The sequence below is a fragment of the Gadus chalcogrammus genome, chromosome 15, assembly GCF_026213295.1.
Source record: "Gadus chalcogrammus isolate NIFS_2021 chromosome 15, NIFS_Gcha_1.0, whole genome shotgun sequence".
In the NCBI taxonomy this organism is placed as follows: Eukaryota; Metazoa; Chordata; class Actinopteri; order Gadiformes; family Gadidae; genus Gadus; species Gadus chalcogrammus.
In genome coordinates, this window is record NC_079426.1 from 15321431 (window position 1) to 15340962 (window position 19532).

Here is a 19532-nt window from a genome sequence, read left to right on the forward strand (position 1 = left end):
TCCTTCGTCATGTCCTGCGCCTCCTCTTCCTGCTGCCCTTCCAGCTCCTTCTCCTTGTTTGCTAACTAAAGAAAAGCCGAGCGGAATGAAAACTTCCTCAGACCTCCTCCCACGATCACTTCCAAATGCTAATCCCCCAGAGGAGGCCTCAGAGCCGACCTTTGTAATACCAATGGCAAACACGAACCCTTACTTGCACTCAAATACTCCTCGTCTTAACCGTGCACAGGGGCCAAAGCTTACTAGTTGGACCTCGATCCCTCCCCGACCCCAGGACCCTCCCCGGCCCCCGTTCCCTTCGAGGGCGCGATTCCGTGTTCCATCACTGCCCACCAAACTAGCCCACTCTGTGGCTTCCAACCTGGCCTCCCCCTCCAGCCCCCAGGCCTCTCCTTCCTCAGCCCAGCCCTGCCCTCTCCTCATCTCCCTGTCAGCTAGTGTTGGTGGTCTCTTCTATGCTCTGGTGAGCTTTCTCCTCCGCCTTGTCGTCTCCTTCGTCCTCCTCATGCTCCCCAGGTAATTCCCATGTCCATCTGTCTATTAAAGACAGACAGAAACTACAAAACTACAGACACACATAACATTGTCAATCTTCTTGAGAGGTTCATTGATATGGATAATCCCTTGGTTAGCATAATCCTTTTATGTTTATTTATATTATATTCTGTTTGTTTGTATGAATCAAGTGTATATGAATGGATGCAGGTTATGGGTTCAGGATTTAGAGCAGGATTTTCAATCAGGTTTTGGTTGGCAGTCTGTATTTTGCAGAACAGGGACGGCATTGTGTGTGAGAGTTGTTGATATCGGGTATTGTTACTTTCAAGAGAGCAAATAGAGGTGAACGCATCCGTCAAAAGGGGCAGCTGAGCTCTTTTTACTGTGTCTCGAAAACTTTTACTGGTAAACCCAAAAGTATTTAATTTGTATTGGGGTCCCTGAATGTTGCCCTGATTTTAGTCTTACAACTATGAAAGATGAAACTAGCTTGAAAGTAAATTGAGCTCCTTCTTCTACTTGACTCAGACAATGTAGACAAATACAAACTTCAGAGCAGCACACAACCAATGCATTGTACGTGGCTATAGACAAGAATAAAGTGATTAATAAAAGCGTTTCCCCATGGTTACTGCTATGCTATCCTACCTGAACGTTAACATGTTGCACCAAATGCAACAAAATGACAAATCTAAACTGAAAGAACTGTCACCATCTAATGTCTTTATTAAATGCTTTCATCGACAAACTGCTGGGTAAGAATCCAATGCATATACCTTGTCTGGATCTCCTCTCCACCATCACCACCCCGTCTCAAACCCAACCCCTCCTCCCTCTATACCGCCTCCTCTCTTCCCGCCGTAGCGAGGAGCTGCGCTTGGGCCCCAACCTGCCGTCGGGCTACAAGAAGGGGTGCCCCGGGATGGTCAACGGAATCCCGGGCCGCAGACCCACCCTCATCGAGCCCGAGCGGCTGAAGGACTTCGGCGAGGAGGAGCTGCTCAACGGAGACGTGAGGGTCTGGGAGGCTCGGTCGTCGGGACGCCCCGAGATCCAGCTGACGGAGCCCCCCAAGACAAGGAGGATGAGCGAGTTCAAGTCCCGGCCCAGGCCCTCCACGGAGTACCTCCGCTTCGAGGACATCAGCGCGGCTACCTTCAAGATACAGTCGGCCATCCAGAAGACGCCATGCACGGTACGCCCTGGGGGTAACCGTTTTGAGGGCTCCACAGGCCGCATTTAATGACACCCCCTCAGAACGGGGCACGCAAACATCGCCTGTGAAGCCCTTTGAAACTGTGACTGTGAAAGGGCTTAACAAATATAATAGCCTTGACTTTATTTTATTTATTAAGTGACCATTCTTCAGTGTTATGATTGATCTAATAGTGTGCACAAAGAAAGATTTTGATCATTGTAAATTAATAACATCTAATTATAAATGAAGTAACAATCACTGGGAATTGTATTGCATTAATACGATTTTTTATTTTTATTTTTTGGGTTCATTCTTAAGTACATGGAGGCTACATTGTTGAAAATGCAGCTGATCATCAAATGCTGTGGATTGACATCATGCCGTGTGTGTGTGTGTGTGTCCAGTACTCCAGGCTGTCCAAACAGTACGGCATGGAGATCTACCTGAAGAAGGAGCACCTGCACTACACCGGCTCTGTGAAGGAGAGAGGAGTCTTCTACCTGCTCACCTCGCTGACACAGGTGGGAGATCTAAACAGTGGGAGAGAGAGAGGTAAAGAGAAACAGAGAGAATGAGGCATAGAGAGAAACAGAGAGTGGAAAACAGTGATGGAGAGCAGACAGAGAGTTGAACAAAGAGGCAGTGAGTGAGAGTAAGAGAGAGAGAGAGACAGAGAGAGACAGAGAGAGAGAGAGAGAGAGAGAGAGAGAGAGAGAGAGAGAGAGAGAGAGAGGAGAGAGAGAGAGAGAGAGAGAGAGAGAGAGAGAGAGAGAGAGAGAGAGAGAGAGAGAGAGAGAGAGAGACAGTGCTGCGGCCGCGTAAACGTCTGTCAGTCATGCCAAGAAAGCCCTTTGAATCCTAGACGATACTACAGACAGGGAGCGAGGAAGAAAGAGGAGAGGATTTCTTGATCATTCCTTGCTCCCTGCTTCAAACCTATTCAACTTGGGTTCGGTTGACCCTGTTTGACGTGCGTTGTGCTGTTCTCCGGACCCCAGGAGCAGCAGAAGAAGGGTGTGATCGTGGCAACGGACTGCAACTTCTCCATGGCGGTGGCGCACCACGCCGTGGAGCTCAAGATCCCCGTCTTCGCCATCATGCCGTCCAGCTGCTCCGTGCCGCGCCTCCGCGTCTACCGGGACTACGGCGCCATGGTCATCTCCTACGGCACTGCCGCGCGCGACTCCCGCAACCACGCCTGTCACCTGGCCAAGGACAACGGCTACCTCTACCTGGAGGAGTGAGTCCAGCCCGTGGCCACTTTGTTTTTGTCACTGTTAGTTTGCTTCTCCCCACTCTATCCCTTAGTACACATAAAAAAAAATAAAGCCTCTTTGTTACTCGTAAATAGTTTATTTTGGGGTCTGTCTAATTGGTGGTGTCACGAGAGGGATGTCACTTGATTGGCTTCCAGGCTTCCAGTGCCAGAAAATGACATCATATTGGACATCAGAAAATATTTGAATATTTGTTTGTTTTGTATGAATGCATCATTTCTTTAGGCGCTTGCCAGGAGGGTTGATGAGTATGAGTGACTTTGACTAAACTCTCTCTCTCTCTCTCTCTCTCTCTCTCTCTCTCTCTCCCTCTCTCTCTCTCTCTCTCTCTCTCTCTCTCTCTCTCTCTCTCTCTCTCTCTCTCTCTGTGTCCAGGGATGAGCAGGAGGCCTACCTTGCCGGTCTTGGTACCGTAGGCTTGGAGATCTATGAGCAGGTGCCCAAGCTGGATGCTGTGGTGGTGCCGGCTAGTGGACAGTTTGGACTGCTAGCTGGTACCGCTGCGGCCATCAAACACCTCAACCCACGCATCCTTGTTGTGGTGAGTTTGGGTTGGCTTCTAACTTTGCTTCCTTCACTCTGTTTTTATTTGTCTGTTTGTTTTATTGCAGTTTTTGTCTTCAGCTTTCTGCTTACCTAATAATTGTCGAGGGAAAGGACTCCAATTTGCCTGAATATGCCATATTGGATATGCCTTATCAGGCCTTTAGCCCGCCACATGTTGTTTAATATTATATTACAACATATTGGCTATAAATCCATGCATTCCATCACATTTCCGAAAAATGCATCTAATTGTCAATGCATCTGTTTGTTTCTCTTGGCAGGGAGTTGAACCTGAGGGATACCCTCTTCTTCTGCAGTCCCTGAAAACAGGCGCACCATGCAAAGACATGACCAGCAGGCCAAACAGCAAACTCTATGGAGGTTAGGAGGCCCGTGTTCATTGTTTAAAGTGGACAAAAGCATTACAGATTCTACAGTTTATATGTGATGGGATGGACGGACAGAACGGGAGGGGTGGATGGAACCTGATGACTTTTTCTCATGTATCCTCTCCTGCTTAGATCTGGCTGAACATTCACTTGGGATACAGACCTTCCAGCTGGCAAAGAAGCATGTGGACAAAATCATCACTGTCAGGTACTGCCTCTTAAGAAACCTCACATCTCACCTGTGTGAGTATTCGATTTCAAAGGGCGCAATCCAACGTTTTAAATCATTAACTGACTACTACAAGCTTTACAAAGCCCAATGGTTTGCTGTTGAATCCCTTTCATGATTAAAAGTTTAAATAATAGTTTCATTTCATAGGAGAGCGTAGGATTGGATTCTAAACCAAAATGGCAACTCCTGACGTCCCTGTTTCCTGTATGTGTTGTGATGTTATCACCCCGTAGTGAGGAGAGCGCTCTGGTCGCCATGCTGCGGTTTCAGGAGTTTGAGCGATCCACGGTTGACACAGAGGGAGCCATGGGGTTAGCCGCAATCTTGGCCGGTCAGCTACCAGAGCTCAGGGGCAAAAGGTGAGTCGGCCTCCCTATGCTAGGAATAAATCATGTGCGTTTCTGTTAGCATTGGAACTATTTTGTCTTCATTCACATTCATCACATTAATGAGGCTCACAGAAGCGTCATCATAGGATAGTCACAGGTGTTACTAAAAATAAAACACTGCAGAAAGGTCTGCTTGTGAACAATTACAATCTGTACATTAAATGCACAATTTGTTTAATGAGCGACAGCTTGTGTTTGTCCTATGACGACAACTCTGTAAATCCCCCAACGCGTTACAGAAATAGTACATTAGGAAAGCTGAGCATATAGAGCTAGGTTAATGCAGTATAAAGCCCAGGCTAAATGGAAACTAACTAACGTCTCCAACAAGCTGAGCTAGAGCTAAGCTGTGCAACACCCACTGTAGGGTAGAGCTAGAGCTAAGCTATGCTACACCCACTGAAGGGTAGAGCTAGAGCTAAGCTATGCTACACCCAGTGATGGGAAGAGCTATAGATACGCTATGCTACACCCACTGGGGTAGAGCTAGAGCTAAGCTATGCTACACCCAGTGAAGGGTAGAGCTAGAGATACGCTATGCTACACCCACTGAAGGGTAGAGCTAGAGCTAAGCTATGCTAAACCCACTGCAGGGTTGCGGTGGTGGTTAGCAGCGCTAACATGGAGCTGGACCTGGTGAGGCAGTGTGTGGAGCGCGCTCTGGTGCTGGACGAGCGCATCAGCAAGTTCACTGTGGAGCTGGGCAACATGCCCGGAGACATGGCCAAGCTGCTGGACTTCCTGTCCAGAGAGGATGTCAGGTGGGTTTTCAATATGTGTGTGTGTGTGTGTGTGTGTGTGTGTGTGTGTGTGTGTGTGTGTGTGTGTGTGTGTGTGTGTGTGTGTGTGTGTGTGTGTGTGTGTGTGTGTGTGTGTGTGTGTGTGTGTGTGTGTGTGTGTGTGTGTGTGTGTGTGTGTGTGTGTGTGTGTAATATGAAACATTTTATTATTCAGATTCGTAGATTCAGTACAAGTTCATCTCCCCCGTTTCGTTTCGAAAACATCATTTGACAGTGGGAACCACTTTCTTTCCATCTTTCTACTAGAGATTACCATGGCAACATAAGTCATTAACAATTGAGTAAGGACTTGAAACTTCAAACAGCCGATAGTCTCTCTCTTCTCTCTCCCTCTCTCCCTACGATCCCACCCACTGAAAAACATACACATGCATATGCGGACATGTGCACACCCACTCAGAAATGTTGGTCATATAGCTGTCATGTGCAAGGAGTCAAGGACCTTTCCCTTCCGTAGTGTCTCTATATTTTTGGGCCCTAGGCGAGGCCAGCATGTGTAATGGGTTTTGAGTGAGGCTAAATGGGCCTTATAACCCCTGTTCTCAGTCTGACTTCTGGGAAGTCCATTTCTCCTGCTGCTGATTATGTTGGGGGAAACCATTATAGAGTTTGTCTCTCTGCGGAACGAGAAGTGAAACTCATTTCACCTTCTCTGTTGTAGCAAACACATTACAGAATCACAAACCACAATCTCGATCGTCTGCCTGCCTACCTGCTTGCATGTTGCTATCTCTTGTCTTTCTGCCTACCTATCTGCATGCTATCGGGTCTACCTGACTTTGATTACCTGTGATGTTGTCTATCTACATGACAGCCTCTTCACCGGTCTACCTCTCTGTCTATTTCCCTTGAGATTTTTTCATTCAGGTGTTATTAGTTTCTATCTATTCAAATATTTGTATTTCTTTCTCTCTTCATCTTCCTTATCACTCTCTCTGTCACTTCTTCCTGTGTGTGTATCTGTGTGTGTGTGTGTGTGTGTGTGTGTGTGTGTGTGTGTGTGTGTGTGTGTGTGTGTGTGTGTGTGTGTGTGTGTGTGTGTGTGTGTGTGTGTGTGTGTGTGTGTGTGTGTGTGTGTCTATTTTCCTCTTTCCCAGGTTACTTGATGTATGCCATAGGCGTCACTGTGACAAAACAGAGCTTTTCAAGATTCAGGTAGGACATTCACACAGCCTAACGCTCCAGCATACTTCAAATTAATTCACATTACAGTCTATAATCCAATGTGGAAAAACTGGCAGGTTCACAACTACAAACATTTGTTGTTGCTGTCCAAAGTATGGCTCAAATATTATATTAGGATTTAGACCAACAGAATATCACCATGGTGGGATGCCCTACGTGGTTCAAATATCTGACACATAGCTGTGAGACAGCACACAAGCAAAAGGGAGATACTGTTTAAACTCTATCAGTGAAGATCATGTTCAGCCAACCTTGATAAAACATAAATTGGTTCCCAATGACCCATGACTGGGAAAGGTTTTGGTGACTGGTCCCAAAACGAGCATGTCCTATCTGGCTTAAAGCATTGGAACAGCAACAGTGGGACGAGTCAAGTTGAAACACGTCACCCAAATCACTAATCCACCCCAGCTCCCTCCCAAGGCCCCACACACACACCTTCGGACACACCAATCCACTCAGTGGCCTTTGTCGCATGACTGACTAGTCAGGACACAATATGGATTACCTCAACACACACAAACAGTGATTACTCAGTGGTGTGTGTGTGTGTGTGTGTGTGTGTGTGTGTGTGTGTGTGTGTGTGTGTGTGTGTGTGTGTGTGTGTGTGTGTGTGTGTGTGTGTCAACAGGTGGAGTGTGTGGTGGAGACCAGGGATAAGACGCAGAGCGTGCAGCTGCGTAAGACCCTGTGTGAGCGTTACCCTTCGCTGCGCTGGCTGGATCGGTGATCTAGACACACAGACACACACAAGTACAGACGCACCAAACCTAAACAGAGAGTATATTTTTACACTACAGCATATATATTTAAAATCACACAACTAACTAAATGATATGAGATACTATGATGATATCAGAAGTATTGAAATTGCAGTTGCATACACTGTCACAATTTATTGGACAGAAGAGCCTTGAGATTAGCCTTGCATTAGTCTTTTATCCTGACATGTCCTTAGAGTTCACATACATTGACCTTTAGCAGAGGCTTTTATCCAAAGGAACTTACAAGACTTCATAAACACACCGACGGTGGAGTCATCCATGCAAGGCGACTGCCAGCTCGTTGGGAGCAATTTGGGTTCATGCCTTCCTCACCTCGACACGGGGAGCAGGAGACGGAGCCGCTGATCAAACTTGCAACCCTCCGATCCAAAGTCAAGCCGCTCAACCTCCTGAGCTGAGCCGATCCCACAGTTCAGAGGTGTTCCATTTCAAGTACTGTAGTCATTTACAGGTCGCTGAAAATACTGTGTCGACCGATTCTTTATTCATAACACATGAATATATACCATGTAAAAAAAAATCCTGCAGCATATTTTTGAAATATTGTATATATTTATGTATGCATCAAATGTTTATAGCTTAATTAAAGCAAATACATTAGAATATATTGGACTTCAAATTATTGTCTTATCTATTAGCTATATAGGCTATAGGCCTACGATACATTGTTTCTGTATTAAACCAGGCTATATAACTAACCGCCGTTACATTGATGCAGCTAAGTCCCAGGGACCATGGGCATTCAAAATGCGCGAGGATAGCGAACCTAAGGTCCGACGTCGTGATGATGACTCATAGACCTCTTTCTGGGCCATCAGAAGGTTGTCCTTCAAAGAGTTGAATGCTGCTGAAGATCACGTGAGTGAGACGATGGACTCAAATTCGTTTTAAGATTGAAGACCACTCTAGCGCCCGTTTAAGGCAGCTGGTGCTCATGCTGTTAAGTTCACTGGCCTGCGGCCTTGTGCTTGCTCCGTGCCAAGTAAATTCCATTTATATCAGATCCATGTTGGTGAACATACACTTGAACAAAAACGAATAATGTCAAACTGTCGAAATACACAGTGGATTTCTGAATTAATGGACCCCCAAAAAACGGGGCTACCAGCTACGCTGTAATGACGCTTAGCGAGCATAATAATTATTAAGCATAACAATCGGGGCGTGAAACACTTAGCTTAATCTGGCAATTCAAATGGTTATAACTGCCCACAGGAGTTTGGGCTTAACAACGGTAATTTGCATAAGCCTACATGCTGTCCAATCAATTTCCAGATTGTTATCACCACATTGAGTCACATGATTACCACAGTAACCAAATGGTAGATAAGTGACCCCATGGCAAATGTTTAAGCTGTCATGTGACTCATGGTTTATGATCTTCTAACTCGTTCTGCAAATTATCTTTGTTTAAATGCTAGCCATTGTAGCACTGACTTACACTGGATAAAGGGTTTAGACAGTTAACACAGATACACTATATGAAGCGTTATAGTGCTATACAGTGCATTAAGGAGTGGGTTAGACAGTGAATACAAATACAGGGAAATAGGAGCAGGTAGAGGATGAATAACTTGCTGAAGGATGCCCATAGGTGGGATATATCATTGGGGATTTGAACCAAGAACCTTCAAACAAGGAGTCAATCACAGATTAGTCACACCCTATGATTCCCCCGGTTTTTGCCAGGGGGAAAAGGAATAGAATACCAAATGGTTCTGTTCTTAAATCAGTTTATTTCCCAAACAGTGCAACACAATAAAAATCAACCACAGTAGGGTTTAGAAAGGCTTCAGTGAAAATATTAAGTACCTCAATCTGGAAAGGCAAACGGTATAGTGTCTGGCAGACATTTGTCGCACGCGGCAAGAGGTGTCATTATCACAGCATCTGGTGTCTGGTGTGTTTCACCATGGTCAGCTACCTGTGAGTTGCCCCTGGTATTGGATGTACCACCTCATCTATAATATCTCAATCTGAGATCTGATCATTCGGGGACACGCATCCCGACTAAAGGGACTCCAAAAGCGTCCCACCCTTCTCTTTATGTAAACAATTTGTGAACATGGCCGTTATCCGTGATTAACTGGTTGTTCTTAAGACTTGCTACAGGTAGGTTTAAGTATTACTTCATAGCGTTTATTCATACAGCATTCTCTACATTCAAAAGTTAGCCAAAACTATATTTTCCCATTATTCAAGAAACAATAATATTAATGATAAAAAGATTTCTATATTTGTTAATCCAGTTTTGAAAATAAGTTAGGAATGTTTTAAAACGCGGCTTGAAAGACAATACTTGATGCTTTCGCTACACATCCTCTATGTTAACCCTTATCCCATCTCTCTTTGGTAAGGAGCCTCAGCAGATACAAAGTCAGTCAGAGAGAGAGACAGAGAGACTTCATCTCTCCGGTGCCGGGGGCTCTTGGGAGATGAGTCAATGCTGCTTAGGCCGCTCAGGGTCGTACTTGACGAGGATGCCCAGGGAGGCGAAGCCAAACAGGAAGGTCTGGATGAACCACAGGAAGCGGGAGCCGCCATCGGTGATGCCTTTCTGGCTGTAAGGGGGACACAGAACAATCATTCAAATGTTAACTTTATTTCAGAGCTGAATTTTTCTCCCTCAACACTGATTCATTAAAGAGCCCATGCCATTAAAATCACATTTTTCCTATTGTTTGTTAAATAACATAGGTCTGAATAAGTTTGTGAGCTGTGGTAAGTTTGAAATCTATGCAGTTTGTCTGCTGAATGCAATAGGCAATGAAAGGAAAAAGGCAGAAGAAATGAGCCGATCTGGATAAGGTGACACTGTGACGTAGCGTTGTCAAATTATTATTCATGGCCCTGCCCACTTGGTTGGTTCGTAACCACCCACAAGAATTCTGAAGGAGTCGTGATTGAGCTAGTGCTAAATGCTAATACGTGTACGGTAGTTGCTTAGTTCGTAGTAACAGGCTAGTTACAGAATTTTGAATGCAATGGCAGAACGACATCAAACTACATGAACTGCGACATGCTGCCTGCCGCCGGTTGCCGCGAGGCACCACCGCCGCGAAGCACCACCGCCCGGCAGCGGGCAGCCGGGCGGTGGTGCCTCGCGCCGGCAGCAGGCAGCAGGCAGCGCACGGTTCTGTCTACTACAGATTGATGTGGAAGTGGAAGAACCAGAGACGTCGGAGAACCCGACGAAGTCCTTAGTGATTCATTATATCGTCTGGACGTGCACACAGCTTTTGGCCGTGATAATATGTATTATTTGATAGCCTATAGATATCTATGTAGGCCTATTATATGATATTATTTAGATATAGAGCTCCAGGACTGTAACGCAAGTGTTGTACACTTCCTTGTTATTTGGATAACCGTTCTGCTGTTGGTGTGATGGCGCATAACACGTCGGAATCTCGTCTATGGTATTTCTACAACTAGACCCGTAGTGGGGGTTATCTCAGCCATGGTTGAGAATGAATTGGGGGAAAGGAACTTTGGCTTTGACTCCCTGAAGTCATGAACCACGACATGGAGGAGAAAGGGATTGTTGACCGCGGTCGTCTCCCGCCGGAGCCTCCTCGCTGCCGATGGACCACCGCCTCGGCTTCAGGATGCGGTGATTAGCGCTGACCGCTGCCGAGGCGGCGGGAAGCAGGGCTCAAGCGGGATACATTCGCGGCCAACAATCCCTTTCTCCTCCATGTCGTGGTTCATGTAGGCTACTTCAGGGAGTCGAAGCCAAAGTTCCTTTCCCCCAATTCATTCTCAACCATGGCTGAGATAACCCCCACTACGAGTCTAGTTGTAGAAATACCATAGACGAGAGTCCGACGTGTTATGCGCCATCACACCAACAGCAGAACGGTTATCCAAATAACAAGGAAGTGTACAACACTTGCGTTACAGTCCTATAGATATATATAGATATCTATGTATAATATGTGTTTCTACGAGCCATTGCGATACATCCACCGTAAACAGAGCGCAATGTACTGTCAGTGGCTACAAGCTGCTCAGGGCCACACCCCCACCCCCCTCCTTGACCTGCCTTGACACGCCCACCGTATACAGAGCGCATGGTAGTGGCTACAAGCTGCTCAGGGCCACACCCCCACCCCCCTCCTTGACCTGCCTTGACACGCCCACCGAAACAGCGCGTTTGGGGGAAGCTCAATGTGCGACTGTTTCGGAGTGACTGTAACTCTGCACCACGGCTGAATTTCGGGGAAGTCTTTGAATACTGTGTTTGTGGCCCACTAATACCTATATTAAAGGATCATAAAATAGAATGGCATGGGATCTTTAAAGCACAAAATAGGCCTAATATGCACAGGTGAAAAGTCATGTAAAAAGGAAGAGAATATGGAAAGGCTTGTACAAAGGCGCCCTCTGGTGGAGCTGAAGGGTCATGTCATCCTTACCTACACATCCTCAACGCGATGCAAGCCTCAAACACATGGATAGCCCAAGAAGCAAGCCACCTACACACACACACACACACACACACACACACACACACACACACACACACACACACACACACACACACACACACACACACACACACACACACACACACAAACGCAAACACAATTATTTTAGTTGGTCTCTTCGTAATGCCTCCCAGAGTTCAGATGTTTTAAAATATAAGCACATCATGGCTCGTAATAATGTGGGAAATAGTTATAGGCCTGCTAAAGCAAGCATGAACGGAGGAAGAGAATGAGGGGCATTATGCCTGGTGGTTGTCAGGGCAATGTGTCAAAGGCACATTGAGCCATTGGGCCTCTCCCTCTATACATGCACACATACAACCTATGAGCTTGCAGGCCTTTGTGGCTTGGATGCAGCAAGCCACATTTAGCTCGAAGACCATCAAGCCACATAATTATAGTTTGTATCTGAAAATACTATGGTAACTTGGAAATGTATATAAATAATATAATATAATCTTAGGTCGATTGACCTTTGATTCTGTGCCATATTTATGTATTTAACGTAAGAATTTGCTTAAAACACTACTGTACTAACATAACTATTCTAATATAATACATAGTAGTGTCAGCAGTTGACAAATATGCAACTAAACTACCACTGCAGGTACTGCAAATCGGAAGTATGGGTGAAAGTTGCATGATTTAGCTTCAAGCCACAGCCACACAAACAATCATAAACTAGAGTTATATGATCCAAACAAAAGGTTAAGCATGTTTGCATGTTTACCAGTTGGTAACAGTATGGTAGTCATGTGATGTCAATGGAGAATGTGGGATGACAATTTGAAAGGTAATTAGGGAAAGGCCTTTTCAAATGACACGCCATTGGGGAATCTATGGACAGTTGACACTTACTGTGAACTGATGGGGTTGATTGCAATATGTGAATCAATTCTCCATGTTTGAATGTGATATAATGCTATTATAAGAACAGCCTAGCATGTATTTACTACATATTGTTCAGATAGGCTACTTTACTTACATTTTAAACATGAGCCCACTCAGATTTTCCACTAGATATGAACAGAAGGTGCCGAACGGACCAAGGTGCTCAAAGGGAATCTTTTCTGGTGCCAAAACAATAACCTGCAAAACACGTGTCATACCATGGTAATAACAGATAATTAAACAAATCATTACAAACACAAAAGTCAAAGGGCAGGTTTGAACCACTGCCATGTGTATCCTATCCAATACAATGGGCTGCCATTGGTCGACAGTCAAATGTTATTTCTCTCTAATCTCAGGTCATCTAGGTTGGACGTAGACCATGACACATACAAGTTGCACAACTTTATAACTCATTACTTAATCGTTTACCTATTCCCCCTATTTTAAAAGATAGCGGTAGCTACGATTAAGGCGATCTGTTTCTTACTTTCCGACTAAATTTCAATGTGTAACGTTAGTCATGAAACCTAAAGCCACTAGGTAACTAAAATCCCCAAGCGTTAAAAAAGCTTTTGTCCAATCGCCGGGACTGTTGACATTTCCCCCCACCAAACTAGAATGGCGATAACGCTTTCACCAACAAGGCATTGACCTGGTTTTTCTAATTGCTATTTGTAAATCTACAAAGGCAAATAGTAATGCAGAATTGATTATTGAGCTAAAAAGAATACCGTATATTTGACCCGAGTCTCCAATACCCGGAGCACATTGCGTGTCACACCGCAGCCCCTCTGCCAGTCTCGGTGGCAGAAAGCACAGAGAGCAAACACGCCGTGCAACAAAAGTTGTATTATATCTCATCCTGTTGACAATCACTCACAGTGAAGAATCCCATCGAAAGTGTCACCGTTACAATCCAAAACAGGCTTGTTCTTTTGAAATAATCGCACCCATCACTTTTGGCCATGGCTGCTCTTCTTGCGTACTTCGGTCAAATATGTTCGTGCAGCTGCAGAGTGGGAGTGCAGAGGCTGTGCAATATATAGTGCGGCTGAATGTACTATGCCCGCCGGGCTGTATATTCCCAAATTTGCGGTTCCGTCCTCATCAATGAGATGCATTTAAAAAGATAGTACTTCCAATGAATAAAATAAAAACGTTTATTATTGCTTTTCCGCAAATGTTAATTATATCACATTATATAGACGATAACTTACACATTTACATTTTTAAATGTAGGGTTCAAAGACCAATTCAAAGTAAAATAACAGCTGACATATTTCCCTGAGAGATCGTTGTTTTGCTTTAGTTATCTAAAAACTATTTTTGATCTGAAATAGTCTAAACTGCCGAATTGACACAGACTCACAAAGATGCTTTTTACTTTTCAAGATGGATCTTTGTGTTGGCAGTCAAAAAAAATAAAAGATAACACAAACCAGATTTTTTTTATAATACATAGGCTCAAAGGCCATTGGTTAAACCAGCTTTCAATTAGCTTTGATCACTAGCTCATTGTATGTTAAGTTACCATACCATAGCTAATCTAAAGGTGGTTTATTGATTTAAAAAAAGGGGGGGAACAGGGGCTTTAATATTGTCTTGACATATAGTCTGTTACTTTTGCTTTTTAATATATTTGACTCTTAATAATTGCTCCACTTAACCACCCCTTGCCCTTCTGGCATCCTCAGTCCATTTTCTTAACCATGACAAATCAAGGTTGTTGAACACGGCAGGGTCTTTATGAAATGTGCGAGTTTCCAGAGATGCCAAAGGGCGTGTTATAATGTGATAGGATTTGGTGAACCCATGAGCAGCATTTCCTTGCTCAGCTGGGACTTTCAGGAGTCATCTGAATGAATGGAGAAATTGATCCTGCAATGGGCCAGATAACAGATGAAGGGTTGTCCCAAGACCACAAAATTTCCACTTGTATAGCCTACTCTGTGGAATCCTGACTGGAATCTACAAAGCTACAAATTTAAAAAAAAATCCGGACCTGAAAATGTGTTCCTCTCTATTGTGTGATGAATATAGCCCATTCTTAAGTTTAATATGTTCAAAACATGAGCTCATTTTGGGTTCATTTTGCATTACTTTTTAAGACGCTATCCAAGATAGTGGGGAAACATGAGAAAGAGATGCAGTTATTTCCTCAACTAGAGCAGCTGAAAGCTTCACATACCCAGAACTGATCATGGGATCTGTGAGAAAATATGTTACAAATATAATTAAAGTAAAAGAGTAAATATAATTCTTGGCTATTCAAAGCAACTGTTTAGACATGTCCTGGGCAGCTTGAATAATCTGACAAGCTTGTCCCTTACTTTGACCCACATATGCATTGTAATGAGAAAATAGTAGCCAACTAAGTATCCTATTAATCACTGCATAAGTCTTTGTCGCAGCATGGAAGTGATTTGCATAGGCACGCAAAGCAGCATGTGACTGATGAACTACATCGTAGAAAGGCGTTTTGCGTTTTTGTTAGGTGTCACAAGTTAATATTTCCTCAAATCAATTGTTTTATTGATTGATGTTCAACATCTTGCCCCAGCCACTGTTTGTGGTTGTCTCACTGCTGCTCTAAAGTGAGGCTGGGACACTGTCGAAATAAGAGAATTTCCTTCTTAGCAACATAAGTCTATTCAAATCTTTAGTTAGTTTAGTTAATCTTTAGTTTAGTTGTTTTAACTTTCACTGTTATTATGTTTTGTATTTTATCAAGGAAGGGAGGAATATATGTATATATATATACATATATATATAAGTTATCATCAAACAACCACATATTGAAGAATATTATTAACAAATAATAACAATGATTAAAATACATAAATCCTGTTAAAGAAAGGCTTTGGGGATGCATGCATATGCATAGGCCTGTTGTCACTCCTAACGACGCACACACATTAAGTCAAATCCAAAACAACCAAAAAATCATGTGACTCAACATGACAAACATTAGGCAGTATCGACGAGCCAGCAATTAAAAAAACAGAAAGACGACTTTCCTTCCTAATGTCTAACAAAGGTGTTAATATGTTCGGTCCCTTCCGCCGTTGCTTTGAGGCTGATAGGGCGATAATGGGCATTCGAAGTTCCTATCCTCAATTTGGATCCTCGATAACAATAAGCACACACACACAGTCAACCATCAACACACCTGGCCCTTCAAGCTGTCACTTTGCTCAATCAGCACCTTTTCCTTTTGGGGTGGAGTTATGATGGATGATCAGGGGGTCCTATGTGGTCAATATAAAAGGTGGTCTGATAACATCCAAGGTACAGTCAGTTCAGAGCTTCTCCCTGAAGAAGTATCTCAGAAAATCTTTATCGGCTCCCTCTGAAAACCCCATTCAAAGACTGTCTCAAAGGAAGCCTGGAGCATCAATACACTGTCAACATGTGGAAGGATTCTTGCATTGGTGAGTTTTTCATGAGGTTTGATAATATCGTCCACTAATCGACGGTTCGATTTGTGTGTTACAACTCAAAAGGGCAGCATTGTCCTACGTTTATCTTCATGAATTTGATGCAATGCTCGAAAGACAAAATGGTTTTGGGTCTCCGCTGCCTTTAAATAATCCCTGTAGCCTTACTTTGATAGTCTCCTTTGTGGATAATTAATGATTATAACTAGTATGTGTGTCAAAAGCGAGGCAAAGTTGGCTTACTGCACGCATTGCTGCACACGTTCAAGAGTCATGATGTCTAACGGACTGCTGTTCTGAACCACAACAGACTGAATCAGAAAGTGCATGTCTGACCGTGCTTCCTCTGGGTCCTCAGATGAGAGCAGCCAGGTGGCCCCTGCAGGCTCGGCCGGGGCCTCGTCCCGCAGCGCCAGCCGCAGGAAGAGAACCAGCTTCTCCAAGGAGCACGTGGAGCTCCTGAGGGCCACGTTCCAGACGGACCCCTACCCTGGCATCAGCCTTAGGGAGAGCCTGTCCCAGACCACCGGCCTCCCAGAGTCCCGCATCCAGGTATGCATCCGCTGACAGTAACCCTAACCTTTGCCCTTGTTTGGTTGGGTTCACTTGTTCCTACAATGCAGTATAGTTTTGAATAAGAAACTTATTCACACACACAAAATACTGTCAACACACATTTTCATGCATAAATCCAAATACACAATCACACACCCACACACATCCACAAACACACAAACACAGCCAACAACACTGTTGGCTCTTAAAGGTTGATAGTGTTATCACTTTATTCTTTTATCTTTAAGATGATGCAAGCGCCTTTAATCAGGGCAGCTTGTTTGGCTTACCAGATAGACCGCACAACGTGTGCTAACATCTGAAATCCCACCGCTCTCACTGTATTCAGCTGATCTAGGGAGGGGGGTTTGGCGGAGTCTGGCCATTTGTGTTGAAAATGATTAACGCAGGCACACAGAAGCAGAATGATAGACATTTTTTTTATCTTGTCACCGGCGTCTAATCTCACCTGCTCCTTCCTCTCTGCTCCTCCCAGGTGTGGTTTCAGAACAGGAGGGCCCGGACCTTGAAGTGCAAAGGGGCCAAAAAGGCCCTGTGGCAGCAGGGTGAGGGCCTCAGCCCAGACGCCCTAGCTGCACCCCGCAGCGTGGCCTCCAGGGGCCTCCATCCCGGCGTTCACTCCCAGGGCCCCCCCCCAGCCTACCCGACTCAGGTGAAGGCAGAGAGGGACGAGGATCTGCGCTACGGGCGCTGCCTCCCGGCCTTCCACCCCTCTCCCATGGACTACAGGCACTACGGACCTGTGTACCGGGGCCAGCCCCCCACTCCCCTGAGCGGCCACAGCCCGTCGATGACCGGGCCCTGGGCTCATCCCGGGAGCCATTCCTCCCCTGTCCCGGCTCCCTGGTGCCCCTCCCCCCAGGACCTGAGAGGCTCTGGGGTGCCCCCCTCCGGTGTGGGGCCCTCAGGCCGGGTCTACCCCTGCATGATGGAGCAGCCCCTCAACGCCTACGCCCACGCCTCCAGCCCCGATACACCCGACTCAGGCTACTGGGAGATGGCCTCTGACAGCAGCCCCAACCTGGACATGCAGTACGCCCAGATGGAGGACTCCTGGAGCGGGGTGATCCCCAGAAGCAGCGGGGACCCCGGCCACTACCCGGGGTCAGACCAGTTCCGCCAGCAGGCCCCCCTGCCAGAGCTCTCCCTCCATGAGATCTTGGGGGAACTGAACGAGGACTGGCTGGGAGGAGAGGGACTCGACAACCAAAGCCATGAGTATAAACTAGCTGCCTACTGCTGACGATGGAGGCCTAGTTGGATCAACTCATGGACAATTTTTATGTATTTATTTCGAAGCAATCGTGTGTATTATCTTGATTAGGTTCAAACCGCTTGGCTGGTTTAAGACAGTACAGACTTAAAATGTCCCTCTCAAACACATGGCAGCAGGATCTGTCATTTTTTTCAGGGACATCACATGGACATTATAGTTGCCTATTCTTCCATTCAGATTTGAATTAAGGTATTCTGGGACACTCTATTTATTCAGCCTTAAAAAACATTATTTATTCATTGTTATCTTATTTTATCACCTATTTATGATTATCTGCACTTTTTTATTAATAAATCAGTTGTTATAAAATTATACAGTCTTGTCCTTTTCTTTGGTCTTGTGAAGAAATACAAGCAAAAAAAATCAATATGCATGAATCCCATTCTTTCTCGATTGACATACAGTGGCTAATTTTACCACAAGCTTCACACAGATACACATCTCCAGTAGGTGGCAGCTGAGAGTCGATACACGAAAATGAAGGCAATCCCAGAGGGGATTATTTGAGCATCGTAAATCAAAGATAGTTACATTTGAAAAAATATCAAAGTAGGTCATACAAGTTAATCAATAGGTGGTGCTTATATTTTAATGCAAGAAAATAAAACTGGGCAAAGGTTAAATAGAGATACATTGTCAACATCTCGTGTAGCAACATTTAAATAAGTAATACATTAATAAATATAAAAAGAGAGAAGTTCTGTAGACACGCTCTAACTATGTTATTTATTGTTCAATGAATTGTCAAATGCAGTTCTGCTTCATTTATTTATCCTTTAGCAAAGTCCTATACCAAGAAATGACAGAGTACTGTGGTTGCCATTGTGTAAGCATGAGTCTTTTCTGTTAACTGGGTATGTTCCTTCACACATGAGAGTGAATTATTTTTTTATTTTTTGCTTGAGTCAGGAAAACAAGAATCCACAAAAACCCGTGCCTTATCCATTTTGATTCTGCTCCCCTGAATGACACTTACCACAGCATATCACATAATATCGATGCATGCAAAGGAAGAAGTAGACAAAAAGTTGTATAGGCCGAACCGAAGAGTGGTTATCATTAGTGCACCGCAGTCGACGTCTGAGCTATTTTCCTCTCTGTGGTGTTATTCCAAAGCCAGGAAGGGTGGCGTTCTTTTGTCTGGAGATGTCGTGTTCCTCGCCAAGGAAGCACAATAGGCTGGGACACAGAGAGGAACAGAACCTCTCCAGTTTGGTGGGAAGTTGCGCATGCTTTTGGCCTCTGACGTTGGCCAAACAGGTGTTTACAGAAGGGCCAAGGACCTCAACAATATGAGGCGGACAGCCGTCTGGATGATAAGAAAATACACTTGAGGCGATAGCCGTGATGCACGGGTGATTCATGGGCACATTATGGGAGTGGGGATTGGTACTAGGCTCAGGGGTGCGCTCAAACCAGAGGGGAAAAGTAGGCCTTCATAAAGCTACAGTTTGGCTGAACAAAATGTCACATCACATCAATCTTGGAAATCGTTTTTTCTAGTTTGGAGAGTTGTGTGAGTTTAAAAATTCAGGGTGAGATGATACTTAGATGTGTTTT

The 19532-nt window shown here is 44.8% G+C and overlaps 2 protein-coding genes across 3 annotated transcripts in view; one reads left to right on the top strand and one right to left on the bottom strand.

Moving 5' to 3' along the window:
• LOC130404944 (L-threonine ammonia-lyase) overlaps positions 1 to 7894 on the top strand; it is an 8487-nt gene extending 593 nt beyond the window's left edge. Inside the window, exons 2-12 of one of the 2 annotated variants that reach the window (XM_056609894.1) lie at positions 379 to 516; positions 1363 to 1693; positions 2101 to 2217; positions 2695 to 2936; positions 3349 to 3514; positions 3801 to 3900; positions 4041 to 4116; positions 4374 to 4499; positions 5123 to 5290; positions 6427 to 6484; positions 7146 to 7894. In XM_056609894.1, coding sequence (XP_056465869.1) covers positions 379 to 516; positions 1363 to 1693; positions 2101 to 2217; positions 2695 to 2936; positions 3349 to 3514; positions 3801 to 3900; positions 4041 to 4116; positions 4374 to 4499; positions 5123 to 5290; positions 6427 to 6484; positions 7146 to 7244 — 1621 coding nt within the window. In that variant the 3' untranslated portion in view covers positions 7245 to 7894. The remainder of the gene's footprint in view (positions 1 to 378; positions 517 to 1362; positions 1694 to 2100; positions 2218 to 2694; positions 2937 to 3348; positions 3515 to 3800; positions 3901 to 4040; positions 4117 to 4373; positions 4500 to 5122; positions 5291 to 6426; positions 6485 to 7145) is intronic. The other variant, XM_056609895.1, reaches the window with a different exon arrangement.
• Positions 7895 to 8997: 1103 nt separating this feature from the next.
• Positions 8998 to 13733, bottom strand: tmem254 (transmembrane protein 254). Its single transcript, XM_056609896.1, has 4 exons — positions 13564 to 13733; positions 12775 to 12878; positions 11718 to 11777; positions 8998 to 9860 (listed from the first exon to the last, which is right to left on the bottom strand). The coding sequence occupies exons 1-4, from the start codon at positions 13648 to 13650 to the stop codon at positions 9740 to 9742; spliced, it is 372 nt and encodes a 123-aa protein (XP_056465871.1). The 5' UTR covers positions 13651 to 13733; the 3' UTR covers positions 8998 to 9739.
• Positions 13734 to 19532: the final 5799 nt, after the last annotated feature.

Coding starts and splice junctions, on each gene's coding strand:
- tmem254 (XM_056609896.1), bottom strand. CDS start 13,650: ATGGCCAAAAGTGATGGGTGCGATTATTTCAAAAGAACAAGCCTGTTT. Junction 12,879..13,563: donor TTTCGATGGGATTCTTCACT/GTGAGTGATTGT, acceptor CGTGTTTTGCAG/GTTATTGTTTTGGCACCAGA. Junction 9,861..11,717: donor ATCGCGTTGAGGATGTGTAG/GTAAGGATGACA, acceptor TCCCCCTTACAG/CCAGAAAGGCATCACCGATG.